The sequence below is a fragment of the Lepisosteus platostomus genome, chromosome 8 (genome assembly GCF_059453375.1).
Source record: "Lepisosteus platostomus isolate fLepPlt1 chromosome 8, fLepPlt1.hap1, whole genome shotgun sequence".
Lineage (NCBI taxonomy): Eukaryota > Metazoa > Chordata > Actinopteri > Semionotiformes > Lepisosteidae > Lepisosteus > Lepisosteus platostomus.
The window spans coordinates 57,458,809-57,476,216 of record NC_142618.1 but is presented as its reverse complement, the minus strand read 5'-3'; the positions used below and the strand labels follow the sequence as shown (position 1 = coordinate 57,476,216).

The 17,408-nt window shown below is 36.4% G+C and overlaps 1 protein-coding gene across 7 annotated transcripts in view; it reads right to left on the bottom strand.

Annotated features, from left to right (window-relative positions):
- Positions 1 to 17,408, bottom strand: part of LOC148657560 (dual specificity calcium/calmodulin-dependent 3',5'-cyclic nucleotide phosphodiesterase 1C-like) — a 201,183-nt gene that overhangs the window by 27,792 nt on the left and 155,983 nt on the right. For all 7 annotated transcript variants that reach the window (XM_088644009.1, XM_088644010.1, XM_088644011.1 and 4 more), the window contains 4 exons: positions 9,342 to 9,442; positions 8,369 to 8,497; positions 7,523 to 7,624; positions 2,802 to 2,922 (listed from right to left, as the gene is read on the bottom strand). In XM_088644009.1, the coding sequence (XP_088500135.1) occupies positions 2,802 to 2,922; positions 7,523 to 7,624; positions 8,369 to 8,497; positions 9,342 to 9,442 (453 nt within the window). The remainder of the gene's footprint in view (positions 1 to 2,801; positions 2,923 to 7,522; positions 7,625 to 8,368; positions 8,498 to 9,341; positions 9,443 to 17,408) is intronic.

The window sequence follows — 17,408 nt, the reverse complement described above, 5'->3', positions numbered from 1 at the left end:
GACCCCAAATTAAGAATAATCGTCTAGAACTGATGTTCTAAAATTGAACTCTTTGAACAGTCTCTTCCTTATCCTAGAGTATAAGTCATAAAGAGCCTGAGTTTGTGTAAAATCAATGATTATGTTTTATGTGTGCTCACCAGCAATTTAAAGCAAACAATATAGTTTGTTTGTGGCTTTTTTTAATTCAAAGGTTCTCTTCTGCCCTCAATTACTTGAGACATTGGGCTACATTAAGACAAAGCATCTGTGTTTGCTATACCCTCATGCAGTCTGTGGAACACCCTAAATAAACTATACTGTAAGTGTGTCCATTGAACCCAGGGCTATCCTAGTTGGCTAACATACTGTAAGAGAATCACTGTCCTATGGCAGTGTAGTTCTTACACCCTCTGCTGTTCCTCCAAGAACTAGATTTGGCAAAGTGATCAAGGCCCCAATGTCTCCCGAGAGCCTGGGGTCAACCTTGGCCAGAGCTGTGCCATCTTCCCAGGCTTACGCACTGTTCTGTCACAGGCGTGATGGGAAATGGGGATGTGAGTCTCAGTGCCAGCGAGTAACAGGAGAGCACAAAACAGCAGAGACAAAATTGATTTAATGGGCAGATGGCCAGCAAGACAGGCCAGATGCAACTCAAATTGGACTGGATGGACCTATTGAATTACAGTCCCATATGCTGCAAATACATTTATTATCTGACCGTACAATATGACGCCATTAAATCTTCTTTAATGCTCAATTAGTCTCTAGAATAAAATATTTTTTGAGACAAAATATGGTCCGAAACTGGACACAGTAATGATCTGTAACTAGTGGTGTTCACAGATTAGGCTGAGATTGACTAGCCCTGAGTTGTCTAAATAAGATATTTACAATGTTTGCATCAACAAACAGTTCTCAAGTCAGAGATACTGAATTTTACAATTCTTCCAACTTAACGATTACTTTTGGATCTTAACAATTGATTGACGTGTCAATTATACATAATTTAAAAAATGTTATGATTTAGCTTCGGTTTTAAGCAATTTTTGATATTGTTCTTTTGTCTGCAAAGGTGTTTGATCTGTCACTTTCCACATCATAGCATCCACTTGAAAATGTGGCATTATTCTTTCTTTGATATGGAAATATTTGGTGCAGGACTGAAATCAGAAGCAATAATTTCCCCCTGGCTTCTATTCTATTGAAATCAGATGCGATAATCTTCTTGCTCAATACTCACTAATCTTACTTGCTTGATTTAGATTTCCATAATGTAACTGTTCTGTCCTTCAATACTACTCTCATGCTAAAAAATACTTTTTTCTCAAGATACAAAACGTTTTTGACACTTGTACTGGTCACATAACAAGTATAGAAAAGAAGTACAATTTTGAAATACGCTGTCACAAAAAAAAAATCATTGTTACACACAATGTTTCCACTTTTTGTACATTAACTGATGCACAAAAGAAAGGCAACACTGACGTCTTACTTATTTAATCAAGTAATTCAAACATAAATGTGGAAAAAAGTACAAAAGAAACACAGATGGAATATCCGAAAAATTCTGAATGGTAAGATGACAAACTGACAAATTGCAAACAAAGCTTAGCAGGTGTGAGCCTGGTCAGTACTTGGATGGGAGACCTGCTGGGAAAAGCTAAGTTTGCTGCTGGAAGAGGTGTTAGTGGGGCTAGCAGGAGGTGCTCACCCTGTGGTCTGTGTGGGTACTAATAATAAATACTGTCTGTGATGGGGACACAATATTGTAAAAAGGCGCCATCCTTTGGATAACACGTAAAACTGAGGTCCTGACTCTGTGTGGTCATTAAAAACCCTAGGGCGTTTCACGAAAAGAGTAGGGGTGTTATCCCAGCATCCTGGCCAAATTTTCCCTCGGCTTTTACCAATCATGGCCTCCTAATAATCCCCATCTATGAACTGGCTTCATTACTCCATTCTCCTCCCCACTGATAGCTGGTATAAGGGGAGCGTACTGGTGCACTCTGGCTGCCATTGCATCATCCAGGTGGGGCTGCACATTGGTGGTCCTGGAGGGGATCCCCATTACCTTTTAAGTGCTCTGAATGGAATGTCCAGAAAAGTGCTATATAAGTATAAGGAATTCTTCTTCTTCTTCTTCTTCTTCTTCTTCTTCTTCTTCTTCTTCTTCTTATTATTATTATTATTATTATTCCAAAGTTAACTAACAAGTTGAAACAAAGACCCGGTCAACAACTGGATAGACTGCTGACAGATGTTCTGCTGCTCTTCCTATGATCTTGGATCTAATTGGTGAAGGTTAAATGGTTTCTGTAGTTTTCTGTTGATGACATTGGTGACCTCACAGATGTCACTATCCAGGTGAATCCATTATTCACTGTCGTTATAGTGTACAGTATATTCATTTCCGTTATCAGAACGGCTCTTATTTCTTTTTGGAGTCAAGGCATCCTGAAGCCTATTCTGGAAATGCAGCGTGCAATCTCGACGTACACCCTGAACAGTATGATAGGCTGTCTCCTGGTGCGTATGCACGCAATTCAACTTCAAAACTGCACACAGAATGTGCAGCATTGTAGAATTCAACGTGGGACCCAAGAGAGACTAGGCAGCAGCTAACTGCCGTGCTAACATGCCCATCAAGATTTACAATCAATAAGTTTTAGTTTGCACATACAGTACAGATTTACAAAAACAACTCAATGGGATTTTCTGAAGACACCTGAGTTACAGTAAAATGTAAGGGAACTATTCAGGGAAATGAATCTATTGCAAACACAAAAGCATCTGGAACTCGAACAAAAATGATCTTATACCTGTCTAAAGAACTCCTCAAGCAGTGACATGGTCCAGCGATGATGCAAGTCCCAGTTTTTGGCTGGGTGACTGATATCAGCTGTGTGCAGTAACAGAGATAAGGCTTTTGGCTTGTCAATCCTGCAGAGTCAAGAAACATATGGGTTAGTGAATTGAGAAAACATTAAAAGGAATATTTCAGCCACAATCAGCAATTCCCTAGCTAATATTGTGATTAAATAAATACAGACTAGTAAGACTTAACTGATCTTAGCTAACTGAAATAATAAAAAAAAACAATTTCCTGAAAAATATGTCTTTATACATACAAGTTCTTAAAATTGGAATGATGGATATTCCAGATTACAGGATTATATATTTTTTGCAGTGCATTTGAAATTGATGCTGCAATCCAATTTCATTGCTTTAAAGTTGTCTGAATTTAAAACCTGCAGCACAATTCTTCAAAAGTGAAAATATTTATAATGTAATACATTTTAATTGCCATCTTTTTAAGACATGTCGATTCTGAATATCTGAAGATTCCTGGACAACGTTGCTTTTTCATTCCTTTTATGATAGGTTTATATCATATTTTTTTTTTAAAAGCTTTGTATACCAAAAAAGATATTAAACATTATTTTACCACTCTTTTATGCTCTATCATTATCATTAATGGTTTGCTTTTGAGGGTGTGGTACAAGCATTCTTTACTTCTGATTATTTTTTATTAATTACGTGTATCGTTCTCTTGCATTTTAGCAGGATTGTTAAAAAGTTACAATGTGTTCAGAATGTTCAAGTTTTAACAAGAAATAAAAGTGATTCTGCTAGTTTTGCCATGACTCCACTAGTTTACCAACAAATGTTAGGACTCTTGCATTGCTTACAGTATGTACAAAGTCTTAAACAGCATGTTCAATTAGGCCACAGACTGGGCTTAATTTCCTAAATGGTAAAAGTGGATTTATCACACAACACATGAGGGCCAGATATTTTTCTGCACAGTTGAATACATAACAATATTGGTCGGGCATTAACCAATTATCATAAACACATCAATACTGACCACACAGTGAGCAAGTAAAAATGCCACATTTGTTGAAAGTTAAAAGCTTTGACCTTTTCAGCACACAGCTTTCTTCTTCAATTTTTATTTTTCACTCATCTCTGCTGTTGTCATCATACCTATCTTAAAAGAAATTTCTCAGGCCTAAGTAGCATGATTATGCGCATAATGAATACAAGGTACTGATATCACCAGATAACTGCATGCACTATTTTACTTTTGCAGTTACAAGTTTTATTCTTTATTCTTTTGGCAGCACAAGATTTACTTACTACTATAATAAAAAAAAATGTTTAGTAAGAAATTGATTAGTTTGTGACATATTTATTGTGTACTATAGAGATCATACAAATTGTATTCCTCCACATAATATGCCTCCTTACATAAAAAGATTTGTTGGTAAATTCTACTTGTTGTAAAATACAGTAAACAGTAGTTGGCAATTTAAAGTTCTAAGTTGCTATTAGCTATTTAAATACATCAGAAAAGTTCTTTTTTATATCCGGTTATGAGGACAGCAAATCTGAGACTTCTACATGTATTTGAATGGGAATTTAACTTTTATGCATTTTGGACTACAAAAGTTTGAAACCATTTGTGCTCTGGGAGGAGTGTATTATGTCAAATAAATCAAATTAATATCTAGATCTGGATTCTTTCAACACAGCAAAACTCGTGTTAAAAAAATCAGATGCACAGGTAGGCCTCCAGGCATATGCTACAGTATTTTAAAGAATGGTGATATTCTTTACAGAATGAGCTCTAAATCTGCTCCTATACCATTATGTCTGTAATGTCTTATACCACTCTACTGTAAGATTTATCACTGGCGCCCCCGTCACACTCAGCTTTGCGATCTTTTCTATTTTATTGATTGGCACTCTCTGTAAATAAGACAATAGTCGTCCATCTTCATAATTTATTGCGGCTCTCTGTGCCATCCTATGATTATAAAATGTAGCCCCAGTACCTCAATCACGCTGCACCTCCCAGGAGCAACTACTGATTACCGACCAGGGACGAGTCATTTCAATTTGCTGCTCTGAGGGTGTTTTCGGTTGCATGATTAAATCTTTTATGCCTGACACTGGGACTTGTTAACATTCCCACGTCCTGTAAGGTTCTATCCTCTTACGTGATTTCTATTTTTACTGCTGTCTGTTCTTTTTATTCTCATTGCTTTGTCTTCTGCACTACGATGGTATGTGCCTCTTTGTCCGATCCTTTTACTTAAAGATCATTATGTAAATTAATAACTGTAGTAGTTGACGGTTCCACACCAGCCATTGGAATGGAGACACCCTGGTGCCGATTCTAATAATCTTAAGGTCCTATCCCAGCCCTCCACGGGAGACTAGAGCCTAAAGCGGGGAGTGGAGAACTATTCACACCAGAACTCCTCTGAGCTGTGGATAGTTCAAATATTCACTTTGGATCTCTGTTTCTTTGGGCTTGGCTGCCCATGTAAATAACTAATGGTATTAAAGTTTGGTTCTACTGTATGCAACCTGATGTGTTTACGTCTTCAGATGACCTCACACTACAGTCTTCTTATTAATAGCTTGCACAATAGTGAAAAGCATTGCTTTATAAGGGGACAGATCTTTGTTCTATTCGTACCATTGGAGGAGTATGCGTAACAGCAGGGGTCAGCAGTGTTATTGGGCTAATAACAAAATAACAGTGTTATTTTAGAATTAACGCTGTTACTTGTCAACGTTTGATTCATGTATCATGTGTCTGAAAATAACTTCACCAGATCGAACCTGCATGATTTAATAGTACTGTGATTGCTAAGGTCATTCTTGACCATTGTAGACTGATATACAGTTTTTTCACCAGAACCCTTACAAGCTAATCAAAATAATAGCTTTAAATTGCATTTATGATATTTAGGCTGCAGCCATACAGTGTTTTGTCATATATTTTCAAATAAAATGTTGTTTTGCCTGCCTACCACTTTGAATTGTTTAGAGCTTATTATCATTCTCATTATGATTTGTGATTTGATTGTTAGACAACTCTATGTCATTGATATTCAAAATGAATGCAGGGTAATTACTTGTTTCCAAACAGACAAATGAGTAAAAAATCCTAATAGCATTGAATTGAGCCCAAGAGCGCAGGGTGAGTGACTGTAGCTCTCTGACAGCTGGCTAGGTTTCTGCGTCTTTCTCATTCAAGCAAACAGAAAGCTTGGGTATGTGGCAAAAAGTATGGAATTGGAATCAAGGGACGTTCCACTTGTTCTAGTCAAAACAATTTATTTTCCATCTCCTTCTCATTTATTTTACATGCTCCACATATTTTAAATTCTCTGCTTCAGCAGTTGCTGCACAGGAGGATTTCGTCGTCTGGCAATTAAGGTGTCTGGAAGGTCACATTTCTCAAACCCAATTTGAGAACGTCTTGTCTTTCATAAACATGCTGCACTGCAACAAGATGGATAAATAAATACCAGCAAGGTATCTTGCTGAACTCTTTATGCTGTGCTCCTAGCAAAACAAGTTGCCCACAGGCTTGGTTATTGTGTAATATGAGAGGGTATATGCAAATTTGCAAATGATCATTTGTGCACAAACAAAAAGAGCACTGGAAATCAGCACCTACTGTGGATGGTTTTTAATGAGCAGTATGTGCCCTCCCATACTTTAACAAATGTGCCAGCTTTGCTGTGTCTATGAGATGCATTAAGTCATAAACCTGGATACTGTGCCTGTACCAGCATGATCTGGGAGTTGGTTTTAGTTTAGAAGGCTCTGCCTTGGCTGAATTAACAGGTTTAATGGTTCGTTGCTGGAGCTTGGAAGTAGCAGTGCTAACCTTTTTGCCATAGTGCAGCCCTGATCTATATGCAAATATATTTAATCAAGATTATTATTACAAAAACATACATACTGTACATACAGTTTATTTGATCTGTGTCACAATTGACTCCAAACTGAATATCAGTCAGAAACAATTGGGAAAACCAATACGAGCATCACTGGTGTTTGTTACTCATGTTCTTACACTCTGACCATGAGGGGGATCACACTGTAGTTTACAGAATAGAGGACATGTTTTGCAAATACATTTCGAAACCATATAATGATTCTGCTATCAGCCCTCTTCTTTCATGCAGAAATTACCCACTTTCTTTTTTATGGCATGCATACGAGCAGTAAGGGGCTATGAATGAGTATCAGCAATGATTAGTTTAATTCTATAAAAATATGAATGGGTTTGAAACTCAGAATTTTAGTGCATAATATTTTTCCCTCTTCAATAAAGTTAATTTTACACAGCTAGACATTTTGACAAACACTTATAGTATGAATTGAACAGAACAATAGGGAATACTGCACTGTAATGTACCCTAAAATTATGGAGTCATAATCATAGTCACTTAATTATGCAAATGCATAACTTGTGGCTCAGTGCAATATACTGTATTAAAAAATTGTTAACAAGCAGAGGGTATCATATACAGTATAAATGACACACAGCCATGTGCAATGTGCAATCAAGTTTAAAAGTCTTTGCTTGTTGATATTACTGGCTGTTATGGGTTATTTATTAAAAAAAATAAGAGGAAACAATGCAATTGCAATACTGTTCATGAGGTGACCAAAGGTTAGGCAAGGTTACTAAAATATTCCAAATGAGTAAAAGCTGTGCTCAGTGACTCACCCTTCTGGTTGCTGTAAGGAGTTTTTCATTGCCTTTATTTGTTGAAAATGACAGGACATGTCTGTAGCTAGGACCATCTCTACTACAAGAGCTCGCAGTTCCCTGTTGTTTGAAAAAAAAAACAATAAAAGCATAATATCCACTTTTTAAGTTTCTTACAGTAGATTTTACTCAGATTTACGGGAACATCGGTTTTGCAGATCTTAGCGAGACCGGTTTAATTGCATTTTATGAAGACGCATCCCGGTTAAAATGCTTTAACGTGCTACACAACTTAATAGAATAACAGTGCGGAAAAAGAAGAAAACTTAAAATATTGGTACATTGGCTGTTAAACCACGGGAATCTGGAATACCTGGAAATACCACAGAGACCTGAAATTGTTCTCTCTGCATTCAATCAGCTAAGTCTCACCATGAGGTTGTTGGAATGGAGACCAACATAGAAATGTTGAATTAATCACTACAATCACTTAGTCTTGCAAGTTCACAGAGGATTAACAAAGTGCAGCTTAATTTATGTTTCCTTTATGTCATTTGATTGATTGATTAATATTTTTATGGTTTCCTAAGTGATATAAAAGATATCCAAGATAAAACCAAAAATGTAACTGGACTTCTAGAATGTCACAAAATACCTTTAAAGAAAAGAGCCGTCTTCTCTGTAATTTGTCTTACAGCTGCAATTGCTTTTATTCTTCTAGAATTTCTGAACACATAGACCGTACAGTATGTTATATCTCACAAACTACCAAAGGCAATACCTGTGTACAAGCTCTGGAAAACAGTTTGAAAGCCATGCAAATGAATTCCCAGAAGCCTCTACTGCCAACTGTTGCTTGCTTACCTCCAGTCATCCTTTGACAAGTTGTACAAGATGTTCATTTCATCATCGTCCTGTAGGAGGCGATAAGCTGCACTAACATGATGGCTTTCAAGCACAGATCTGTCATTATACAGAATAGCCGTGTCTGACCTACAAATAGATACAGCAAGGGTGCATTAGTAATGCAAATTATATTTCTCTTGTCTGAGCAAAAATAACTTGCCAATCTGATATCACGCATGGCAGTGTATTGTTTTCAAATTTCTTGTTGGGTGAAAAAATATTCTATTTTTTACCTCACTTTATAAATTAATTAATTGCTAAGAAGAGCAAATACAACCGTGTCCCTGTTTGATGAAATGAGAACGATAGAAGTGACTGAAAATTAGCCCTCAAGCATACTGTATGAGTTGAACACCACTGCTTTACAGACCTAATCAGTGACATTTTTCAGATTCTAATAGTAGCTGGCTTTTCTAATAATAAACACTGATCCTATGAAACATTTACATATGGCTTTTTGGGTTAGGATTACTTAGTCTTCCAGCAACTTTGCCTCTACTTGACTTGATTTATAGCAGACTGCATTTCAATTGAAATAATGTTTTCTGAAACAAATTACCTGCAATGTAAGCTGGAGACCAAGCTTCTTCATGAAATACAGTATATTTAAGATATCTGCTGACAGCAGATGAAACAGAATCATTCTGTTCGAACTGTGCAACTTAATGTTCCGTTTCATTTTTTATTTTTAATTAATGGTTCTCAGGATTGCCTAGTCTTATTTGAATCTTACATATTAAAATGCTAAGAATTTACAGTGTGTATTTCTTAAAATAATTATATTTTCAGCTATAGTCGTAAGATGTTCATATGAAAAGCACTTTTGTGTTCAGGGCGTCACGGGATTTTCCATATTCCTTATGAATTTAACTTATAGGGAAATGCTCGCCAACAAAATGAAACAAGAGACGGACTTGTCACGAGTCATTACCTGGTTTGGATGTGAAAGTTATTCGTGGTTCCTGTGTGTTCGTAGTCGTGGACGGCAGCTGCGAAAATCATAGCAAAGATCTCCAGCTCCGTCAGCCAGTGCTGCAAAAAAAAAAAAAAAGAAACCTGATCAGCGCACCACGTACTGAAGTTTTAAGGTCTCGCCTTACAGTGCCAGCTTCCCCGCTGTGGCAGTACGAGCCCAGCTCTGGCTTCCAGGCATCCCTTTGGCCTCTCTGCAGGTATCGATGCGTCTCTGTGAGCGAGACCTGCACCCTGCACCTCTTCTGCTGGTTATAAAGAGCTCCAGAAGCACAACTTAATTCCTCTGGCAAGTCTTGAGCAATGCACTACCTATGGTTTGCCACAGTACAAAACTGTTTGTTGCAAAACTAATACAGAAAATATAGTCTTTTAAAAGTGAAGACATCGACAAAGCATACAATGAAACAGAAACAACTTAAAAACAAACGTAAATCTTTGCAATGGGGAAGGGGGGAGGGTGTCTATATTTACGTATACACAGAAATGTTTAATTAATCACTGTAATCACTCAGTCGCCTAATGCCACAGGAGATAAACAAGATTGTAAAAAAGACATTTTTACCCTTAAGTTATACACAAAGTATGTCAGATGCATATAAATATCAGTTATAAATTGCTGATGTTGATGTAAATCAATATCTGTACTTTAGATGAGACATCTCCGCATCTAGGTAATTTTTCAATCACTTTAGTCCAATGGGTATAGATCTACAGTGCTTTCAATGACATACCTCAGATCACATAGGAGTATTTGTCCCAGTCATGCAATAATTTACAACCTACTTAGAACCTATACAGTTATTTTAGAACCAGTGTAAGAATTTTAGTTGTTTTAGAATACAATTACAACATTACAACTATATGCATTGTACTGTGGTTATACGGTGTAATTACTGGCTTAGTATCTGTGCTTTTCATCTACTGTATATTTTATTTTCCAACAAAATATTTTCCAACAAAAAACTAGTTTCTTCCTCTTTGGACTTATTCCAAAGCTGCTGTATACAGTATGTTTTTTGCAATTTGATAACCAAAACTGTGAACAATTTTCCAGTTGGTACTGAAATCTTGCTTTTGCATTGTATAATGTTAAAATAACATTCCTTAATGTCAGTTCTACTCTTTCAACTATAAATCATGACATTCATTTGTGTTTTGTCACTTCTTCTTTAATTATACAGTATAGATTTTAGAAGATGAAAATGATGTCTCAACATAAATAAATAAGTCATGTTCAGAAGGAGCTTCTTGGAGCAGTGTTCTTTATTATATAGTGTATGTTTCTGCTACTTGCAAATAACACAACTCATTTGTCTACATTAAATGCCATCTGCCAGGTGTTTACCCAGTCTTGTTTTTGTTTTCTGTCTTTTAGAATTTCCTATGTGGTTTCTAAAAGGATTTATTTCCTAATCTACCTGATCTAGTTATTCTTCCTCAGAAACAGATGGCCTTGTTGTTGTATAAATGTGCAAGAAATTATGCACTCTTACTGTATGTGTTGTCCAAAACTAGAAGGCATGTTTTGCAGCCAATAGAGAATATTCCATCTGTCCAGTTGACTTCCTGCTAGAATCATGTCACCCTGTCTGTATATAGTAATAAAGACTGTCCTGGCACCATCATTCTTGTAAAGTTTCTTTTAAAAATCAAATCAGTTCACACCATTTCTAATTTTGTGACAGTGGAACGTGTTTTAAGATACTGCACTGAAAGGAGAAAGCTCTGAAGATTTGATGAAGGACCCACACACATAATCCACAGTTCATTGTCACTATAAATTAGTTTCCATCAAACCAAGAGGCATTAAAAGTTCTACAAACAATACAGATAAGCAAAGTGATGCTTTCCAACTACCTTCTTCACAAAAAATTGAGTAAATGGAATTAAACTAGAAAAGGTCAATAATTATAGTAGTAAACATCATTAGCAGAATGTAATAAAAACAAAAACACCTGCAGTCTTTTTGAAAGATTAAATATGATTCTAAATATAAACATGCTTATACTGTATACTGTCTTCAAAGGAAGGTCTTTGACCTATGTTTTCTGCATTGTGATATTTTCTTTATATAAAAAATAACAAAACATCAGGATTCAATGGACTGAACTCTCTGCCTTTTTTCAGCTTAGGGGAAGGATTCTACATTTTGAGGTCTTCCATTATTCCACGGCTAGGTCTCGAGAGGCTAACCTTTCAGATTTGAGTAATTGAAACTTTAAGGTCTGCCTTACAGCACACAGTAAGAATTATATTCTACTGATTCATGGGGATAAATGATTTGGCCCATGTGTGTGTTAGAAAACCATTAGTCCATTTCCAGAGGAGACACAAATGATAAATGATAAACACCGTATACCCTATTTACAACTCAGAAACCTATAAATATGTATGTAAACCACTACAGTTTGAAAACTGTGCACACTTAGAAAAGAAATATCAAAAAAGCTGAAACATCAAGATTCTGGATATATTCAAGAATAATCTGTGTATAAATTACACATTTAGCTCATGTTTATATTTGCATTGTACTATAGCATTCATTGAGAAATTGAACTTACTATGATGCTTTTCACATGTTTACAAATAAAGGTGGAAAGGCTACTACAAACACACAAAAAATAAAATTATATGATGTGTAAAATGAGCAGACTAATCACTTTAAGTGTAAAGTGACTGGACATTCACATTCAAAAGACGAATGGATACCAACTAGTAAATTGAACCTTGCAGATCTGAGTAAAGCGCTCTACTCAAGATATTGCAGTGAGACATGCAAAAGTAAGAAAACTGAGCCATGCAGAATGTTGCGGTGAAACATGCAGTAGGGAAAAATGTGATGTGAGGCATATTGCGGCATATGTTAAACACAGCAGTGAGTTAAGAGGGGCATGCAGAATGTTGCAGTTAGACGCAGCAGTGAGTAAAGAGAGGCATGCAGCATGTTGCAGTTAGACACTGCAGTGAGTAAAGAGACATGCAGCATGTTGCAGTTAGACACTGCAGTGAGTAAAGAGAGGCATGCAGCATGTTGCAGTCAGACGCAGTAGTGAGTAAAGAGAGGCATGCAGAATGTTGCAGTTAGACACTGCAGTGAGTAAAGAGAGGCATGCAGCATGTTGCAGTTAGACACTGCAGTGAGTAAAGAGAGGCATGCAGCATGTTGCAGTTAGACACTGCAGTGAGTAAAGAGAGGCATGCAGCATGTTGCAGTTAGACACAGCAGTGAGTAAAGAGAGGCATGCAGCATGTTGCAGTTAGACACTGCAGTGAGTAAAGAGAGGCATGCAGAATGTTGCAGTTAGACACTGCAGTGAGTAAAGAGAGGCATGCAGAATGTTGCAGTTAGACACTGCAGTGAGTAAAGAGAGGCATGCAGCATGTTGCAGTTAGACACAGCAGTGAGTAAAGAGAGGCATGCAGCATGTTGCAGTTAGACACTGCAGTGAGTAAAGAGACATGCAGCATGTTGCAGTTAGACACAGTAGTGAGTAAAGAGACATGCAGCATGTTGCAGTTAGACACTGAAGTGAGTAAAGAGAGGCATGCAGAATGTTGCAGTTAGACGCAGCAGTGAGTAAAGAGAGGCATGCAGCATGTTGCAGTTAGACGCAGCAGTGAGTAAAGAGAGGCATGCAGCATGTTGCAGTTAGACACACTGCAGTGAGTAAAGAGAGGGATGCAGAATGTTGTACTGAGTATCATCCATTCTTATCATCTCTACAGAAGCTGAAGGAGACAGATTTTAATAACAAATGAAGAAGCTGCACTCCAGTCTTCCTAGTAATTCTTAATGAATGAGTATACTCAAACTGAACATCATTAATATATTGGATGTGAATTTAAACATAGATGTAATTGTAGAATTACATCCCTGATTTTAATTGTTTAAGGGCAAAATATAGTGTAAAAATGTTTCATTTGATTCTTATAATCTCCATTTCCTTCCATCAGTACACAGTAACTCAGATAGTTAAAATGGTATCCGTATCTTTCTAAAATGTATAGCATCCCAGTGCTTGTATACTATAAAGTCTTGTTTTTAAATTCTGAAGATTGTGTAAAGCCTGAATAAATGCATCAGCATACACTGCCATTATAAATGTAATTCTTTCTAGCAGATGTTCATTTAAAAAAAAATGACCACTCTCAACTACTTCACTCATAGCACAATCCTCCTACAAACACCTGAAACTCTCCAATTCAGCAGTAAGTATTCATTTGAATCAAAACATTTAGTAATAGCATGGCAGAGAAAGTTTGTATTTTTGCAAACTAAAAAAAAACCTCTAACCATGAATTTTAGACGACGCTTGCTGCTTGCACGGAAATATAAATCTCTTCTCAGAAACCTGTTTTCCTCATACCAGCCCATATTTTACATTAGTTGGTCATGACTGGGTAACACTGGATGATTCCAGATCCACCAGCTGTTTGTTTGTAAAATTTTGCAATGAGTTTAATCTCCTTTAAGCTCCTGCTACAGCTCTCGCTGTCTTGTTCACTGCTCTGCTTTCACCAATTTGCCGGAAGAATAAAAAGACAGCTTTTACACTGCCCCCTGAAGTGAAGATCTTTGACTGCCAAAATTCACTAAAACACAGGTTCGAGCACAGCCATTCTTAAAATTCCTTTGGCCCATAAGCCATTTAGCAACGCCCAAAATGTTCATCAATGGCAAAAACTGAATAGCTGTGGCAAATAAGAAATGCAACTCATGCAAAATCTATAGAACAGAATAGATGAACACAATGTACAGTACAAAACAAGGCCAGCCCTTGACTCAGGTGAAGTGGGTGACTGCCTAGAGCTCCAAGGTCACACCAGGGAGCCCCCTCAGTGCGCAACACAACATTTAGTTTTTTAATCAGCACATTCAAACATGAGCCACAGATTGCCTCTAGTGGATCTTTCTGTTGCTGCTGTGCTAATTTAGACACTTTTAACGTGTTATTTCATTTGGTTTTGAGTATCAGATTCATGTAAGTAGTGAATGGTAGACAAGCCACATTTTCTAGCCAGACACATAGACTACTTGAGGTGTTTTACTAGAATTGAACAGATCCACATTTCACATTATTGCTTTCAATGTTAAAATACATGTTATCTGTGTTTGTGTATTTGTAGATGGTAGGGTACATGTGTACTTCTTGTTCTTGTTTGTAAGTTATTTATCATGTGTTCTTCGAAGATGGTTAATATACATTTTCTAGTTATAGCATTCATTTATTTAAGTGTTCTAAGCAGTAAAATAAGTTTGAGAGCTGATAATAGTAGTGCTTGTGTAAATAATCTGGAGTTTCCCCTTTCCAGTGTTGCTTAATTACCCAAAAGCACAATACTAATACCATAGTCCTTTTGAAATGTCAGTGGTCCTTATTTTTAATTTTGGTATTGTTCTTTTAATTAATAAAGCATCTCTGTCCTAATCTCAACAGTACCACCTCAATCAAGCAAGTAGCAATTACTCCTGGTACTGATCACAGTGAGTGATCAGCTCATCAGTATTATTTATGTGAAGAGGGAGAGTCTGAGCAAATCAGGGTGATATACAGTATTCTCAAGATGAACAGCAAAAATAAATGATGAGAAACTGCAAGCACAAATGAATTGTGAAAAATTAGTAATGAGTTTAAACTCTTACAGAGAAATTAAATTTCTGTGTTTTATGAAAGAGTGCTACATCATTGTAATTCTTGGTCATGCAGCATCTTTATCAAATCAACAAAGGTCTTGTGTTGAAATGTCAGTGTATAATAATACACTGACAACTTTCAGTTTATAGTGGGACAATATTAATACTTGTTTTGTCTGAAGATTTCTCAGACGAGTTCACCCTTGTACAGTCTGTGTGAAATGTTGCATATAGACCACAGGGATATTCCTCCCTTAAATGGATAAAGGCCTGCCAGATCAGGCACTTCTTCTGGTGTCTGTGACACTATTGTATACAGTACATGGACCCTACCATCTACCATGGCTAAAATCCACTGTTAATACAGGCAAGGGAATGAAGGCAATCCCAGATTGAAGGCAAAACTTTGATTTCCATGTTGAAAGAAACCACCACCCTTTTCAGTCCTAAATGCATTTCTTCTTAATTTCCTACAGCTGGTAATTAATATTTTTTACGTAAACTATATTAATACCTCTCAAGGGGTATCAATTTCTTCTGTCTCCACTGTTCCAAAGGAAACAGATCACATCTTTTTACCCCTCTATGATGTGAGTCTAAGGTCACAAATTACACCGATTGCTCGTCTTTCAACATATTCCAGATCAGCAATGCCATTTGTATAATGTGCAAAACTGGATTTAAATTCTAGCTTTTTCCTTGATGGTTTTTATCACTTATCCTGTCCATTTTTATTTCTGTTCCCTGTCTGCAAAATCAACATAAATTCCCAGATGTTGATTGGAAATTACTGGAAATATTTATAAATATGATAAATATTCTTTATGTCAACCTGCTCATATTAATAACATCATGGTTTGAAGTTTCTGTTACTACTAATACCAGTTTTCCCCATAATAACAAGTTCTTAATCAACATGCATGATTTGATTAAATGTTTCATGAGGAACTTTTTCAAAAGTATATTGTAATCTAAGCACTATACCACAATCTTTATAAGTGTACTGCTGAGTTGGAAGAAATATGTTCAATTAAACAAGAGCTACCTTTAAATAAATGCTGATTAAGTCCTGCCATGGATTGTAAATAGGTGTCAAGTTGAACTCTATGTAATGAAATGTTAACTGTACATGTATTACCAGTAAGATCTATCATGGGTAGATTAACAGTTGTGTTATAGTGGCACAAATATTGCTCAGATTTGAAAATACTGTACTTAAATAAAGGGGCAAGGCAAAACAATCCTACTGTATAACTTTATCACAGACTACAAGCTTTCTAACAGTCAAAAATCACCCCAAAAAATTCTGGAGAAAACATGCCTACATACAGTACAGACTACAGAAGAACTGGTAATTTTCTCAGTCATGATGTTACCATTGTAGGAGTGCTTGTGTCTGAGTCATCTGATGACTGTAATCATATTTTTGTGTCTTTCATGACATGCAATTATGGCTGTTGCAGTGCAGCTGTGATCATACGAGCAACCTGTCCAAATGACATGGCTCTGTCACTGGGTTGTGAGACTTCATTCTCTAGACCTGGGTTAACGAGGGTTAGTGAGGCTGGAGAAGGGTGAAGATGGATGGATTGATTCTGAATGCGCTGGGGTTCTCCCATTGTGATATACCTGCCAGATCCATACCTGAGGAGAGTTGCCTTTCTCTTCCTCTAAGTCATGACATTGTGTAATTACAACTAGCAAAAATATGCATGTTTACAGTATAATGCTTGTGCACACTAACTTTGCACACAAGAACTCACAATTACTGTATATATTTCTTTACCACACATTATATGTCATATTTAAGAAACAAAGAAATAATGAGCCATAATAAATAAAACAGATAAATCTGTAACATTTATAAAATATTTTAGAGTTTAATTAATCTTATCCGCCAAAATTAATCCCCCAAAATGGAAGTCAAAGTCACTGCACTCTTGGAATGGATGTACCTTTTAATATCTCAAATTATCTTGGCAATTACTCACACTACAGACCTGGTTGGGGTTTTGAAACTATGGAAAAACATTTGAAAGTGATTGAACAAGTACATAACATCTGCATGGTTTTTTGAGGGACAGGACATGGATCGGTTTTCCCAGCCTCCCAAACAATGTCAAATAAATAATAAAAAATAACGAAAAATACATTTTACTGTAGTATTTCAATACTGCCAGCTCTAGAGAGCCTTCTTATAATGTTTATAGGTTTAGAAAAAGCGTTTTTAAAAATGTTTAAAACTTTTTTGTACTTTTCTGATATTTATTGGATTATACAGCACTCGTAAAAACAGGTTTAGTAAAAAAAAAACGTTAAAAAAACGACGCAAACATGCTGTCTCCGAATGGTCAGAACTCTATTTTAACCTTTCAGATGAGCTTTTTT